Source organism: Neovison vison, chromosome 2, assembly GCF_020171115.1.
Source record: "Neovison vison isolate M4711 chromosome 2, ASM_NN_V1, whole genome shotgun sequence".
NCBI classification, from domain to species: domain Eukaryota; kingdom Metazoa; phylum Chordata; class Mammalia; order Carnivora; family Mustelidae; genus Neogale; species Neogale vison.
The window spans coordinates 188,677,268-188,690,938 of record NC_058092.1 but is presented as its reverse complement, the minus strand read 5'-3'; the positions used below and the strand labels follow the sequence as shown (position 1 = coordinate 188,690,938).

General features: G+C 49.7%; 1 protein-coding gene across 1 annotated transcript in view; it reads left to right on the top strand.

Moving 5' to 3' along the window:
• Positions 1-244: 244 nt before the first annotated feature.
• Positions 245-13,671, top strand: part of DUSP29 (dual specificity phosphatase 29) — a 35,031-nt gene continuing 21,604 nt past the window's right edge. Inside the window, exons 1-2 of the mRNA XM_044236577.1 lie at positions 245-408; positions 11,849-12,076. Of these exons, the coding sequence (XP_044092512.1) occupies positions 245-408; positions 11,849-12,076 (392 nt within the window). The remainder of the gene's footprint in view (positions 409-11,848; positions 12,077-13,671) is intronic.

Sequence of the window (13,671 nt, the reverse complement as noted above, 5' to 3'; positions counted from 1 at the left end):
CATTGGCTGGCAAACCTCCGCTGTTCCAGCTGTTCTGGCACAAAGCCCAGGGCAGGGCCCCACGGACACCTGGCCTCATCCATCTCGAGAAGACAAAGCTGGGAAATTCCCCTGCCTGTGTCCACTCTGGGCGGCCATGTGTCCCGCCTCTGTCACTGGGCCAGGGACGAGCGTGTGGGCTCCAGGGACAGGGCTCCCAAAGTCGAGGGTTTCAGGTCACACTGGCCCATCACTTTGCAAGCAGATGCCACGGGTCTCTTCCCAGACTGGGCAGCACTCAAGGTCAGCGTCAGCAGATCTAACCCTAAAAATAGGTTCTTGGATGCCAGTGGAGGTGGCCGGGAGTGCGGCTGCCACACGCCCCACAGACCAGCACCTCCTGACCCAGCCAGGCCCCAGCACACACAGGTAAGGCCTTTCGGCGGAGACGCGGACACCTGTCACGTCCCGTCATGTTCTTTGGGGTTGGGTGTGGGGGCTAGAAGACCCCTTTTGACTCTGTTTCTAGAGTGGCAGGGAATAGCTGACATCTTTTTAGTGTGATAGGCGTCTTGTTGCCCCATCTTGCTCTAGAGGCTCCCTGGAATGTTCTCAGCTTCCCTCTCTCCTAATCTGAGTTTCCAGTTCAGTGACCATTTCTCATGGATAATCGGGTGGGTCAGAGCTCAGCGGGCCCTTGTGGGGCACTGCATCCACGGGGTCACACGTCATTTTCCAGCAAGGTTCTACATTTGTCCATTCAGCCAGCAGAGGGGAAGGAGATCTCAGCAGGAGGGGAGAGACACACACTGTAGGGACTCCCATCTTGTGTAGGGCAGCCCACATTACAAGTGTAGGACTCAGAATCCCAGGGATGAGAATTTTTCTGTGTTCTGGATAATGCTAAGCATCATTTGGAAGGAGTGACCATTTTCAAAGCTTTTCCCAGTTCTGGTGGGAGGATGAGGATGGGGATGACGGCTCTGGTAGAGACGGAGGGACTGGATCACCAAGGGACAGAGCCACTTGCCAAAACAGCAGCATGTGTCGGTGAGAACGTGGGAAGCCGTCCTGCCTCTCAGGCCAGGGCTCTCCCCGTAGATCCTGGTGCTCTTGTCCCGTGGCCCGGTGGCTCCTCACGGGTCTGGAACCCGAGAGCTGTGGGGAGTGGGGGGCTCTGACTGCTCAGGAAAGCTGAAACGTTCCAAGGAAAAAAAGCACCCAAGTAAGAAGGGAGGGGGCGTGAGGTGCCTGTGTGGAGGGGCCTCCTCATTCAGGCCCAGGCCCTGGGTGTCCCTGGTACTTGGTCTTCGTTCAGTTGCCCTGACCTTTCACTGATGGCCCCCTTTTGTTCTGTTCATGAGAAAATCACTTCGGCCCCACCAATGACACTTCGACACAATGCTTGAAGGGCTTCTGAGCTGAGATCTGTACAAGAGAAGAGACTTGGGCCTGAGTTTAGGGGGTGAGATGTGGGAGAGGGTCTGAGGAGTTAGGGGGCTCTTCACAACTGTGCTAAGGGTGACAAGGGGGGCCATGGTTTACCCCCATCTGGTAAGCTGGAAGCTCTCCCTGGGAACATGTCAGTCCTGGGGTGTCACTGGGTTGGAGGGGACTCTGGGTCTGAGGGTAGCATTCTTGTGGCTCTTGTCTACCCCACAAGGGATGAGGAGCAGAGCAGGGGCACTGAGGCGTGTCTCCTAACCCTGCCGAGGCCCCGCTGAGTCCACTTGGGGAGGGGGCCGCCTGCCCTGCACGCAGCGGGGCTTGGCTCTGTAATGTTTCCCGGTACTAACAACAGGTCAGGCACCGTTCCAAAAGCTTTTCTTTTCAGCATGAACTCATTTGTTCCTCAGAGTTAGAACGGCCCTGTGAGGGAGGGACCTCCCCCTCTCCATTTTCAGATGAGGAAGCAGAGATCCAAAGGAGTGGAGTGGACTGTCCACATCCCACAGCCCAGACAGCGGCAGAGTGTACCTTCGAGTCTGTCTGACGGCACAGGCGCTGTGCTCTGGTTCCTCCCCCGTGGGGTGGAGGGGGGGTGACCTCGCGCTCCCCTGCTTCCCTTGATGCTGAACTCCAACCTGGGCCCGGCCCCCAAGGAAGAGCCATTCCAGGGAGAGATGCCAGGGTCACTGCTCCTCTCGTCCTCCGCAGCCTGACCCCAGAGCAGACGGTGTTTGAATTTTTGCCCCCAGGGACCCTTGATGGTCTGGGGCCCCAATTTCCGCAGTAAATAGAGAGCCAAGTCCCACAGTAGCCTGGCATGGGGCCACCAGATGTCAACAGGCTGGAGAGAGTCCTTTCTCCTCCCCGAAGCCTTGCTCCTACTTAGCACGTGAGCAAACGAGCCTCATTACCTATAGGAAGACATGCAGGCTTATTTATGCCCCATTCCCACCATACCCTACAGAAACCCTTGGCCTTGGCCAAACGCTCTACCTACTATTCCCTACTCCTGGCTCAGAACTTAGCTCCCGACACAGTTGGGAATTCCCCATCCAGCCTCCCCAGTGCTTCCTTATCCCCTTCCATGGAATGTTTTCTGAACCCCTGTCGATGTGCCAAGGACTTATCTCATTCAGTTCAACAACCGGCGAGGTGGATATTAAGCCCAGTCTACAGATGAGGAAGCCAAAGTCCAGGCCAGCGAGAGCTCTTTGCACGACTACGCACCACTCTGGGATGCACCTTGGGGTTGGAGGCACACAAATGGAAGGCCCAGGCCCGCCCTCGGGAGCGTACACCTTGTGAGCAAGAATACAGTGACCTTCTGTTGACACGGGTGGGGGTGCTTGGTGAGTAGAGCCCCAGTCATACCACCTGGTACCGTGTTCCTAACCTCTCACCCTCATTTTGCTCATCTGTGAAGTGGGGGCAGCTGTTCACTGTCTAAGAGATTGGAGAGAAGATTATCCCCAGGTACACGATAGTGGCAACAACTGTATGATTATTTCCTGGGCTCCTGCCAGGCCTTGATTACTCAGTGAGCATTCGTGGCAGCTCCAAGAAGTGAGTGCACGGCGCAGGGCTGCCTCTGTACAATACCGAGACAGGCCTACTGAGTAACAGAAGCCTAGACAGGGAAACGGAGCGGTGGCAGACCCATGGCGAGGGCTGCACGCCCACCATCTACCCCAGTTTGTCTTCTCCCGTTCACGGAAGCCTTGTGTTCTGGGGTGACGCACAGGGAGAAATCGTTCTAGAAAGTTGTGGGGTAAGAGGCCATCTATTGCTGAGTTCACGAGCTGTGAAATCTCCTGCAGTATTGCCACACATCCACAGAGGAGGTAAAAAACCCAGCTGCTTAGGACTCAAGAACCACAGTTGGTCTGGTCAGAGGTCACGGTCTCTTGCCCCCAGCGCCAGAGCCTCTTCTCCCCCACTGGGGTCCAGGCCACAGAGGTAGAGTCCACCTCAGCCCGCTCCCATGTGTGAAGAGGAAGCCGGGTACGGGCCTCCAGCCTCATGGTTTCCGGAAGGCTCAACTCTGCCTCACCAAGATTGGGGAAATCAATTAAGACTTCATAAATTACCACCCTGAAGCGCTTTGAAACCATTTGAAGAGTTAATCAAACAAGTTATGACATCAACACCATCACAGAAGGAATATTAAATTACCTCTTTAAATGAAGGCTTTTCTGTTTTTTTTAATCAAAGGATTTTCTATTAATTCCCATAATTGCCTCCTGTTAACATGCTTGCCAGAATCGAAATGAAAAAAAATCTGTTAAACTTGGATTGTGTCAGATACGTTAGGAATTAAATTATAGGCAACAAAAATTTCCTGGGCTTTCACGTCCAGGTTTTAATTTTTAAAAAATCCACAACTTTTATTTCCTCGTTGGGATCATTTTTATAGGTTTAAGATGCATAAAGACAAGCACTGACTTGAAGTAAATTAAAAATATGTTTATTTATGTACGTTCGCTGCTGCCAAATTCTAGACCTTCACATACCCCAGAAGGTATTACTCTCTAACAGAGTAACTTACCCCACCACCGTAACAGTTTTACTCTCCTTCTTCCTTCAAGGCGCATTCCAAGCCCAACTTGGGTGGTGTCGGGAAGGAAGTGTGGTGTGCATACATTTAAATACAGATGAACTTTCTCCCATGATCCCAGTGCACTAGGAAGGTAAACGCACCCTGAGACAGAATGACCTCAAAGGGAGAGGAGGTTGTTTTCAGATTACTTTAGAAACTGCTCTCCTAGACCAAAAACTTCTAGAAGGCAGAGATCTCTCTGGCCCAGTCCACACCTGGTGCTTAACAGAGGGATGTGTGAGGAAAGCCTGGGGGTGGAGGGCAGGGCCAGGCCTAACTTGTGAGACGAAGTCAAATAGGAAACAAGGCTGGGGCACCTGGGTGGCTCAGTTGGTTGGACGACTGCCTTCGGCTCAGGTCATGATCCTGGAGTCTGGGGATCGAGTCCCACATCGGGCTCCCAGCTCCATGGGGAGTCTGCTTCTCCCTCTGACCTTCTCATCGCTCATGTTCTCTCTCACTGTCTCTCTCTCTCTCAAATAAATAAAATCTTTAAAAAAAAAAAAAGGAAACGAGGCCACACCTCATGCCCATTTGTGGGCCGCCGGAACACCCTTGTTGTTGGCTGACTGAGGCTAAAGCAAGACCACGGAAGGCAAGTTGAGGATGTTGGCTCGGACACCACAGGGCAGGGGAAGGGGGTTGCTCTCTTCACCTGAGGTCTGTCTCCAGTCAGAAGGGAAGGAAATTTCCTTTAGAGGTGGATTTACCCCAAAGCTTCAGAACCCAACACTTACATGGGCCTTTTCCAAGGCCCTGTGCCTATTTAGTTTTCCCTTCCCCTTCTTTTCTTATTTCTCTTCCTTTTTCTTTTCTTCCCAATCTATCATCTACCTGTCTGTCTGTCTATCTATCTATCAGAGAGCACAGGCAGGGGGAGAGGCAGGCAGAGGAAGAAGCAGGTTCTCTGCTGAATAGGGAGCATGATGTGGGACTCAATCCCAGGACCATGGGATCATGACCTGAGCTGAAGGCAGATATTTAACTGACTGAGCCACTCAGGCATCCCTATAATGACCTTCTGACATGACCTAGGCCTGGCTCTGCTACCAGAAGCCTATAGGAGGGCATGGCTCTGTTCGGGGTGCTCACACTTACTGGGAGGGCACTTGGTGCCATGGGAGATGTAAGAAACACTTGGCCAGGGCTTGTCCTGAAGGTCACCTTCCTGTGCCTTAGTCCACAGGTGTAGGGGGAGCATCTACTTTGTCCAGAACAATTCTAAAATAGAACGTTCATAGGCTTTTTCCCCCCTTTCATATACTTAAGTGAAACATGTTCAACACAGAAAGTTTAGAATAGACTGTGCCTTAAAAAGAAGAATGACATATAATCCCATCATCCTAAAATAAGCACCTAGCCAGTGTTGACTATTTTAGTGAGTATTGTACATGCTGCTTCATAAACCTGTGGTCTCTTCTCTCTACCTGCTCAAGCCATTTTCCCTTTGATTTCTCAAAACCACCACCAGTATGGCTGTCTCTTGCATCTAATGGTTTCAAGGTTTAGGATGGCAAAGAGAGGGCTGACTTAGCTTTAGGACACTGCCCAGTTCAGCACCGGGAATCCCTGTTCTCAGCAGAATGGTGTGCACTGGACACTCCACAGCTGGCTGTCTGCGGCTCACATCCTCCTTCCCTTCCCTCCAGCAGGGGCCTTCGCCCCTTCAGGGAATATTCTAGAAGGCTCAGAATAATTTAGCTCTCTGTTTCCGGCCACCACCTCCCGGTCATACTTCAGGACTTGTTTTTACCTCATCCAAAGGGTCCCCAAATGGTATTTTTTTTGACAAGCAGGAGGCAGGAGGTCTGTTCTGTTGCTCACGTTCCATGGTTACCTGGCCAGTCTTTGCAGGGTCAAGGGTCTACTGAGAGATTTAGTTTTCCCACTGAAATAACTAATGTGTCTCTCCACCTGGCTGCTCCCATCCTCCACCTTAGAAAGAGTTCAGGTTGGGTTTTTGTTAATTTGTTTTGTTTTTTTTTTTTTAATTTTAAAAAAGATTTATCTAGGGGTGCCTGGGTGGCTCAGTAGGTTGAAGCCTCTGCCTTCAGCTCGGGTCATGATCCCAGGGTCTGCCCCGCATTGGGCTCTCAGCTCTGCGGGGACCCTGCTTCCTCCTCTCTCTCTGCCTGCCTCTCTGCCTACTTGTGATCTCTGTCTGTCAAATAAATAAATAAAATCTTAAAAGAAAAAAAGATTTATCTATTTATTTATTTACTTGAGAGAAAGAGCCCATGCACGCATGTGCAGGAGGGTCAGGAGAGGGAGAGAGAATCTCAAACAGACTCCTTACTGAGCCTGTAGCCTGATGCGGGGTTTGATTCCACATCCCTGAGATCATGACCTGAACCTGTACCAAGCATCAGGCACTCAACCAGCTGTGCATGTTTGCTTGTTTTTAAAACTGACTTTACCCTTCTGACTACAGCTCCATTTTATCAAGAAAAAGGTGACACTCAAGGGGGATGCAAAGTACAGACCTGAGTGTCTTCAGTCATCACTGGGGCTGTGAGAGCAGACAAGGGCCTAGGGCCAATGGATGTAGGGAGAGAGGGACAGGGAGGTGGAGGGGCCCCAGGAAAGTGGCAGGTCCCGGGGGCAAGGAAGATAAAGTGGAAATCAAAAATTAGAGAAGTCACAGGCAGCTTCCTGCCCAGATGTTCTGTTTGGTCAGCACAGTTTAAAAATATAGACATGGTGATTTATTATAAAATATGATTATTTATTTAAAGAATCCCAAAATAGAAAAGAGGAAAAAAAAAAAAAAAACCTCCCGGAGTCCTGCCATTTGCTCACAGCACTGACATTTTGACATTTTTCTTCTAGTTAAAAAACAACAACAACAACAAAAACAAAACCCAAAAAACTAATAAGATATTTTGTTTTGTTTTTACATCAAGTCCAATCACGGTGTTGAAATGATGGTTTTGAATTCATTTGAAGCCTTCCCTTATTGGGCAGGGGACACCTTTAACCAAACATGAGCTGTACCATCAAAAATTATGAAATGGAGTCAGATTTAACAAGGGGCCCCTATGTGAATTATTCCTAGAAACAGCATCTCAAAGTCAAGGTCACTGTTCCACAGAGGGAAATGCCACTCTAGGCCTTCGTGGTCAAGTATCACTTGGCCTCTGAATTCTCTGTGATCTCAGTATCTTCAAATGTTTTAAAATAAGCAGTAAAGTGTCTTTGCTTAGGTTCCCTTGAGAGCTGACCCTGAGACAAGGGCTTGGGTTCAAGTTGTTTATGTGGAGATGCTTTACGAGTGGGGAGCAGCGTGATGTGAGTCTGGGAGGGAAGAGAGCCCAGACAGGATGAGTATGAGCAGGTTACCTCTCCAGGACACTGTGTAGAACAGTCTTCCCTCCGAGGTCCCACTGAGCGGGGAGGAATCTGGGGTATCTATTCACCAACGCCTGCCCCTCAAGAACAGTAACTTTTGAGGGTAACTCCTCCTATTTTAGGCCTAACCAGCACAAAGACCAGAAAATACCCTCCAGCAGGGAGATTCAGGGGCTTGAGGGAGGAAGCCTCCCTCAAGTAGTGTGAGGGGACTGCCCACTTACATGGCAGCCGTCTGAGCTGAGGAAATGGAACAGGGCAAGGAGAGCATCTCCTTCAGCTGCCTACATGTGAACAGCAGCAGATTTCTCACAAAACTCTGGCTTTCTGACTTCTCATAAAAATATCCGACAATCTGGGCTCGCATTCCCACAGGGAAGGGCAAGCTGCTGTGCCCAGCAGGGGAAGAGTTGCTCCCCGCCACTCCCAGTTACCTCCTGCCTGAGGCCAACAGTTAGGGGGTTTTGTCTCTTTTATTCTCAAATACGCAACCCGCTTCCCTCCACCTGCCTGGCGCGCCTCCGCCTCCGGGAAGGAGCCCGAGTTTGCTGTCCTGTGAGGAGGAGACAGGCCACGTAGCCTTCAGGCTGGTATTTGGTTTCCTGGGACCAAACCTTTAAATATGAAGCTGTAACAGAAACCTGGAGGCCTCTCTTGACAACCTGCCCAGCTCTCATTATGACATTTAGCCTGTGATTGATATTGTGTGTGTCATCGAGACCTTGGCAGTTAATCTCTGGGTCGAATCTATGGAAACCAAACAGAACAGATTTGTCTTCCCCTTCCATTTTGGCTGTGTCTGGGAAACAGACACTCTCGGCCTCTCTGAGATTCAGAAATTTGGGAGCCATGCAGAGAGGGATGCACACAGGCTGCCTTCAGGATTTGGAAAGATTACAGGTCTGTGGTTTCTGGACTGTTCTGTGCTTTGTTCTCTCCCCCCATCAAATCTGCGCCCTGGAGGATAATAGATCCCAGAGCTCCTTCTGCGTGCCAAGCTGCTCTGAGTAGACCGCACCACTTCCTCTTCTGTCTGGAAATCCAGCCGAGGCTTTCAGCACGGAGATGGGGATGGGGACGGCTCCTTCCCCAGTGTAATGGTGGAGGAACGGCCTCAGCAAGGGTGAGGTCAGCTTCTGTGATCAGAGGAGGCAGGCAGAGCTTCCAGAATGCAGTTTTTTCCAGCGTCTCCCTCAAATCACCTCTCAAAAGCCTCCTTTAGTGGCAGACAGGGTTGTTTGGGCTGGTTTCTGTAACAGAAGTTTCTGGCCATCCCTGGAAACAACCCCTCCCTTTGTGACTGGAAACACCAGCAGGCAGGCCCCGCAGCAGAGTTTGGGCCTGAGCAACCACAGGAGACTATCCGTCCTGCCGCATGCCCATGGCTCACGTTTGCCCCTCCTCCATTAGCTGAAAGACTCAGTCCTGCCTCATCTGCTCTGGCTGAGTCCTTGTAAGCACAGGCCTTATTCACCCTCCTCCCCAGCCATCCACTCACTCGATCCATCCTTTCACTACCTGTCAGACCCTCGGGCTCAAGAAATAAACACCAAGGAGCCATCGTCTGGCTCTTCTCTCCTCCACCAGTCCTGCACCTTATTCTGGGCTGGAGATAGGGCCCCTCCTTCAGTGAGAAGGTAGGAAGGATAGTGGACACCTTTATCCCTTTCTATCCTTCTGTTGACTCCCCAGCTCCTTGCCTCTTTAGCCACACACTTGGGCAATCACTATCAATCTTCATTTGGGAGCTTGTTAAAATGCATACCTCTGGGGGGCGCCTGGGGGACTCAGTGGGTTAAAGCCTCTGCCTTCGGCTCAGGTCATGATCCCAGCGTCCTGGGATCAAGCCCCACATCGGTCTCTCTGCTCAGCAGGGAGCCTGCTTCCTCCTCTCTCTCTGCCTGCCTCTCTGCCTACTTGTGATCTGTCTGTCAAATAAATAAATAAAATCTTCAAAAAATAAAATAAAATAAAATGCATACCCCTGGGTCCCTAGCCCCAGGCCAGGATGTAACCCAGGGATCTGTATTTCTAGCAAGTGCTGGATGATTCAGACAGAGGTAGTCTTTAGATCACACTTTGAGAGAATCTGGCAAAGGGTCACCTCTGCTGCCACCACGCCCAAATCAGGATGTTGCAGGAGAAGTCACAGATCCTGGCTTCCCATGACCCCCAAAGACACACAGCTAGCTAGTGATCCTTTAATTCGTCTGCTGTGAACTTGGGAGAATCCCGTTCCTCAGAGCAATTTTAGCCCTTTCCTTTTCTTCATATTTTTAAATGAAAAATATCAAAGACGCACAAAGAAAAACAGTAGCTACTTTACAACCATGATCCAACCCCAACCACCACCATCCATGTCCAGTCCTGCCTCTTACCTACTCCCACATCTACTCCCCACGCCATACACAATATACTGTTACATTTTCCCTAAGAATATTTTTGTAGCAAATCCCAGACATTATATCATTTCATCTGTGAATATTTTGATATGTGTTTCTAAAAGGTAGGGACCTATGGTATAATTTAGCTGTCCTTGGAATTTCCTGCAAATTGGTTGTTAGGTCTAGACTCTGAGGGCTCTGCTAAGATGCAGGTTTTCCTTCGGCGAGAACTCTCATGGCGATGGTGTGTTCCCCCCACAGAAGGTCCACAACGTCTGATTCTCTCTTCTTGTGTGGTGAAAAGACAGAACTAAATGCCTATATCTAATAGTCCGTCACATGTTGTAAAATGGGGTTGTCTTTCTCCTTTATTATCTGGAATACTGCTAGAAGAGCAAACTTCCCTCATTCACCCAGTAGTACAGTTTGTATCAGAAAGGAACAACAAATGCTAGGTTCTTTCTCTTTACTTACCTGTCTTCAAAATAATGAGCAGTTCCCCTATGTCTTCCAACAGTGAATAATATTTCAAGTATTGTTATGATTTAAATGTTTGATGTGTTTCAGTCCATTGCAGTTATTTTTATTATTCATGTTCAAATTGTTGCCTTTTGACTAGTGGGAACCTCTCTGAGCTGTGTTCTAAGTCCTTTGAAATGATCCTACTGGTCGTTGGAGCTAGCAAACTTTATTTTTTTAAGATATTTATTTGAGAGAGAAACAGTGTGCAAGTGTGTGGGGGCAGGGGCAGAGGGAGAGAGTCCCAAGCAGACTCCACGCTGCGTGTGGTGCCCAGCGTAGGGCTCGATCCCACAACCCTGAGACCTGAGCAAAAACCAAGAGTCTAGAGGTTTCACCAACTGAGCCACCCAGGTGCCCCAGGCTAGCAAATTTTCTTACATTCTTCAAATCCCTGGCCTGCCCTGCTTCACACTGCATCCTCGCCACACCCCTCCCCCCAGCAACTATTTCTTTCTCCCAAGACTGAGACCCTGTGTTACAGACATCCTCAATTTACAATTCTCCCTGTCTGCAAAATAGAGATAATAATAATAATGCCTACCTCAGAGGGTTGTTAAGAAGATTAAATGAGTTAATAATTGTAAAGCACTTGGAACAGTGTCTGGCACAAAGTAAGTACCAGATAAGTATTTGTTAAATAAATAACACTCCCTCCCCATCACTCAACTCCATGTTTCTCAGTCTTGCTGCCCTTTTCTCCTCCCCGCCAGTCTCAGAGCTTAGCTTCCCCTCGGGCATCTCTGAGTCTAGATGCATCAGTCACTCAGCTCAGGGAACAAATGTTGCCCAATTCCACAGCGAATTCCTTTCCTTGGGGACAATGGAAACTCTTCTCCCACATTCCAGTTGCATAGCCTGACAAGCTCTCCAAATATGCATTTCAATCTGCAAGCACAGCTTTCTAGCTTAGAACATCTCTTCTGACCCCAGTTAGCACAACTGCCAACCACCTAGCGGGAGAGCCACAAACGTTGCCTTCAACTGTCCTAACACATCGAGGAAACCTCAGGCAGCCAAGCCTCCTTCCACGCCAGGGCTCCTGAAGCTCCCAGAATGTGCATGGCTGCTCAGATCAAACAGGCTCTTGATTTCCAGGTGTGCCCTTTCCACTGGCCGACAGCTCCCTGTAGGTGTGGAGAATCACACGCCTGGCATGGCAGGAACCCATGGCCAGAGCCAGCAGATTCCAATCAGATAAGGGAAAAACTAGGCACCAAAACAGGGCTAAAAGCTAAAAGAAAAGAAGCAAAGGACTAGCAGCCTACAGGGATTTCCGAGGCTTGAAGTCTGTCTTAGGTCTGCTGCAAACCTCCCTTGGCCCATGTCAGAGGGCTGCCAGCCCTCTTGCACTGAAGGAGACTGGAATGTCAGTGACATGTTGCTTAACTGCCATCATGGCCCTCCTTAGTTACCCCTGCAGCCTGGGAAGAGTAAGTGGGAGCTAAGCAGGCATGGGAAAGGTCTGCTGCACCTTAAGGTCGGCTTATCCCTACCTCTTTTTGTAAAGACCATTCCCTACCTCTGTCCCCTGTTAACCCAAATCCTGACCCTCTCTCATGACCATTTGCAGGAAGGAAAGAAAATCCTGTGGCTTCAAAATGACATCCCGAGAACCAAAGACAAGCCTCAAAAATGCCTACCCATCTGCCAAGAGGCTGCTGCCGAAGGGGGAGGGGGATGTGGAAGAGGAGGAGTACTGCACCCCAGGAGCCTTCGAGCTGGAGCGTCTCTTCTGGAAGGGCAGTCCTCAGTACACCCACGTCAACGAGGTCTGGCCCCAGCTCTACATCGGCGATGAGTAAGTGTCAGGATCAAGCCCCACCTCGGACCTCACCCAGGAGAAGGGAGCCAGCCCCGCCCAAGGTCACACCCTTCACCTGCTCTTAGCCAGGAGTTGTTGCTTTTTTGGTTAGTTGTGTTGTAAGAACCCAGGGCTGGGTTTATCTTCGCAGTACAGGAAACCCAGAGAAGGGGCTTAAGCAACATAGACGTTTATTGCTCTTTCATAGAAAAGAAGTCCAGAGGAAGGTGAGCTGGGGCTGGCATGGCCACCCCAGGGGCATCAAGGTGTCAGGCTCCTGTGCCCCTGCCCCACCATCCTGAGGGTGTGGCTTCCTTCCTCAAAGTTGCTACATGGGCCAAGAGTGCTGCTAGGGCTCCAGCCACCATCTGTGGGATGGATCCAGGCCACAGAAGCATAAAGAGAAAAGAAGGAGCAAAAGAGCATCTTTCCAGAGGGATAGATCACACAAGAACTCCCTTACCCCTTGCTGCAAAGGACTCTGGGAAATGGAGCCTTGTACTTTAGCTGGGTATAATACAGCAAGAACAGAGTCAGTACTCAGATTGGTGGCACGGGAGCACATCAGCTTAGGTGCTGGGAAGCATGGTAGGCCTGGCAAGGTTGAGGTTGTCTCCTCCTCTAGATGTTTATAGCTACCAGTTCCCACTCCTTAAACAACTGGGACACATCTCCTATAAATAATATCAATAATAATAATACCTATCATTTATTGACTGCTATGTTCCAGACACTGTGCTAAGCACCTTGCATGAACGATCTCATTTTCTTTTCACAAGAGCTCAATGAAAGAGGACATCTAATTGCTCCCGCAAGGTACAGGGCAATTAAGCCACTGGCCCAAGGTCTACAGCTCAGGAGGTGGTAGAGGGCTGGGATTCAAATGTGCTTCTGCCCAACCCAGAAGATTTTACCTTAACCAGCACTCCTACTCCTCCCTCCATTCCCCACGATTCCCACTCAGGTTCCATCTCCCCCTGGAGCTGATGGCACAGGACCCCTGCATGTGGGACTGCTTAAAACCTAGAGATAACTACCTAGTCATGGGAAATCCCAGGGGCAGCATCTCTTGTCCTTTTTTTCTTAATATTTTTAAACTGAAAAAGTTAAAAAATTACGTGCCCTTTTATACTGAATTAAACGAGAGGGTTGTAAAAACAAAGTGCATCATTTCCCTCTGTCCTCTCTTAATTCTCCTTTGGGTAACCAGTATTAAGCTCACCTGCGTACTTGCATTATTTTATGTACACTATTGCAAACGTGAGGTCACATATACACATGTATAAAGGGGCTTCGTTCCTTTTAAACAAATTTTTTTAATTTATTTTTTTAAAGATTTTATTTATTTATTTGACAGACAGAGAGATCACAAGTAGGCAGAGAGGCAGGCAGAGAGAGAGGAGGAAGCAGGCTCCCTGCTGAGCAGAGAGCCCGACACGGGACTCGATCCCAGGACCCCGAGATCATGACCTGAGCCGAAGGCAGCGGCCTAACCCACTGAGCCACCCAGGCGCCCTTTTTAAACAATTTTTAAGCGGGGGAAGTAATCGTACTATTCTGTACGTTTACTATTCTGTAGTAGTAGTGCCAAC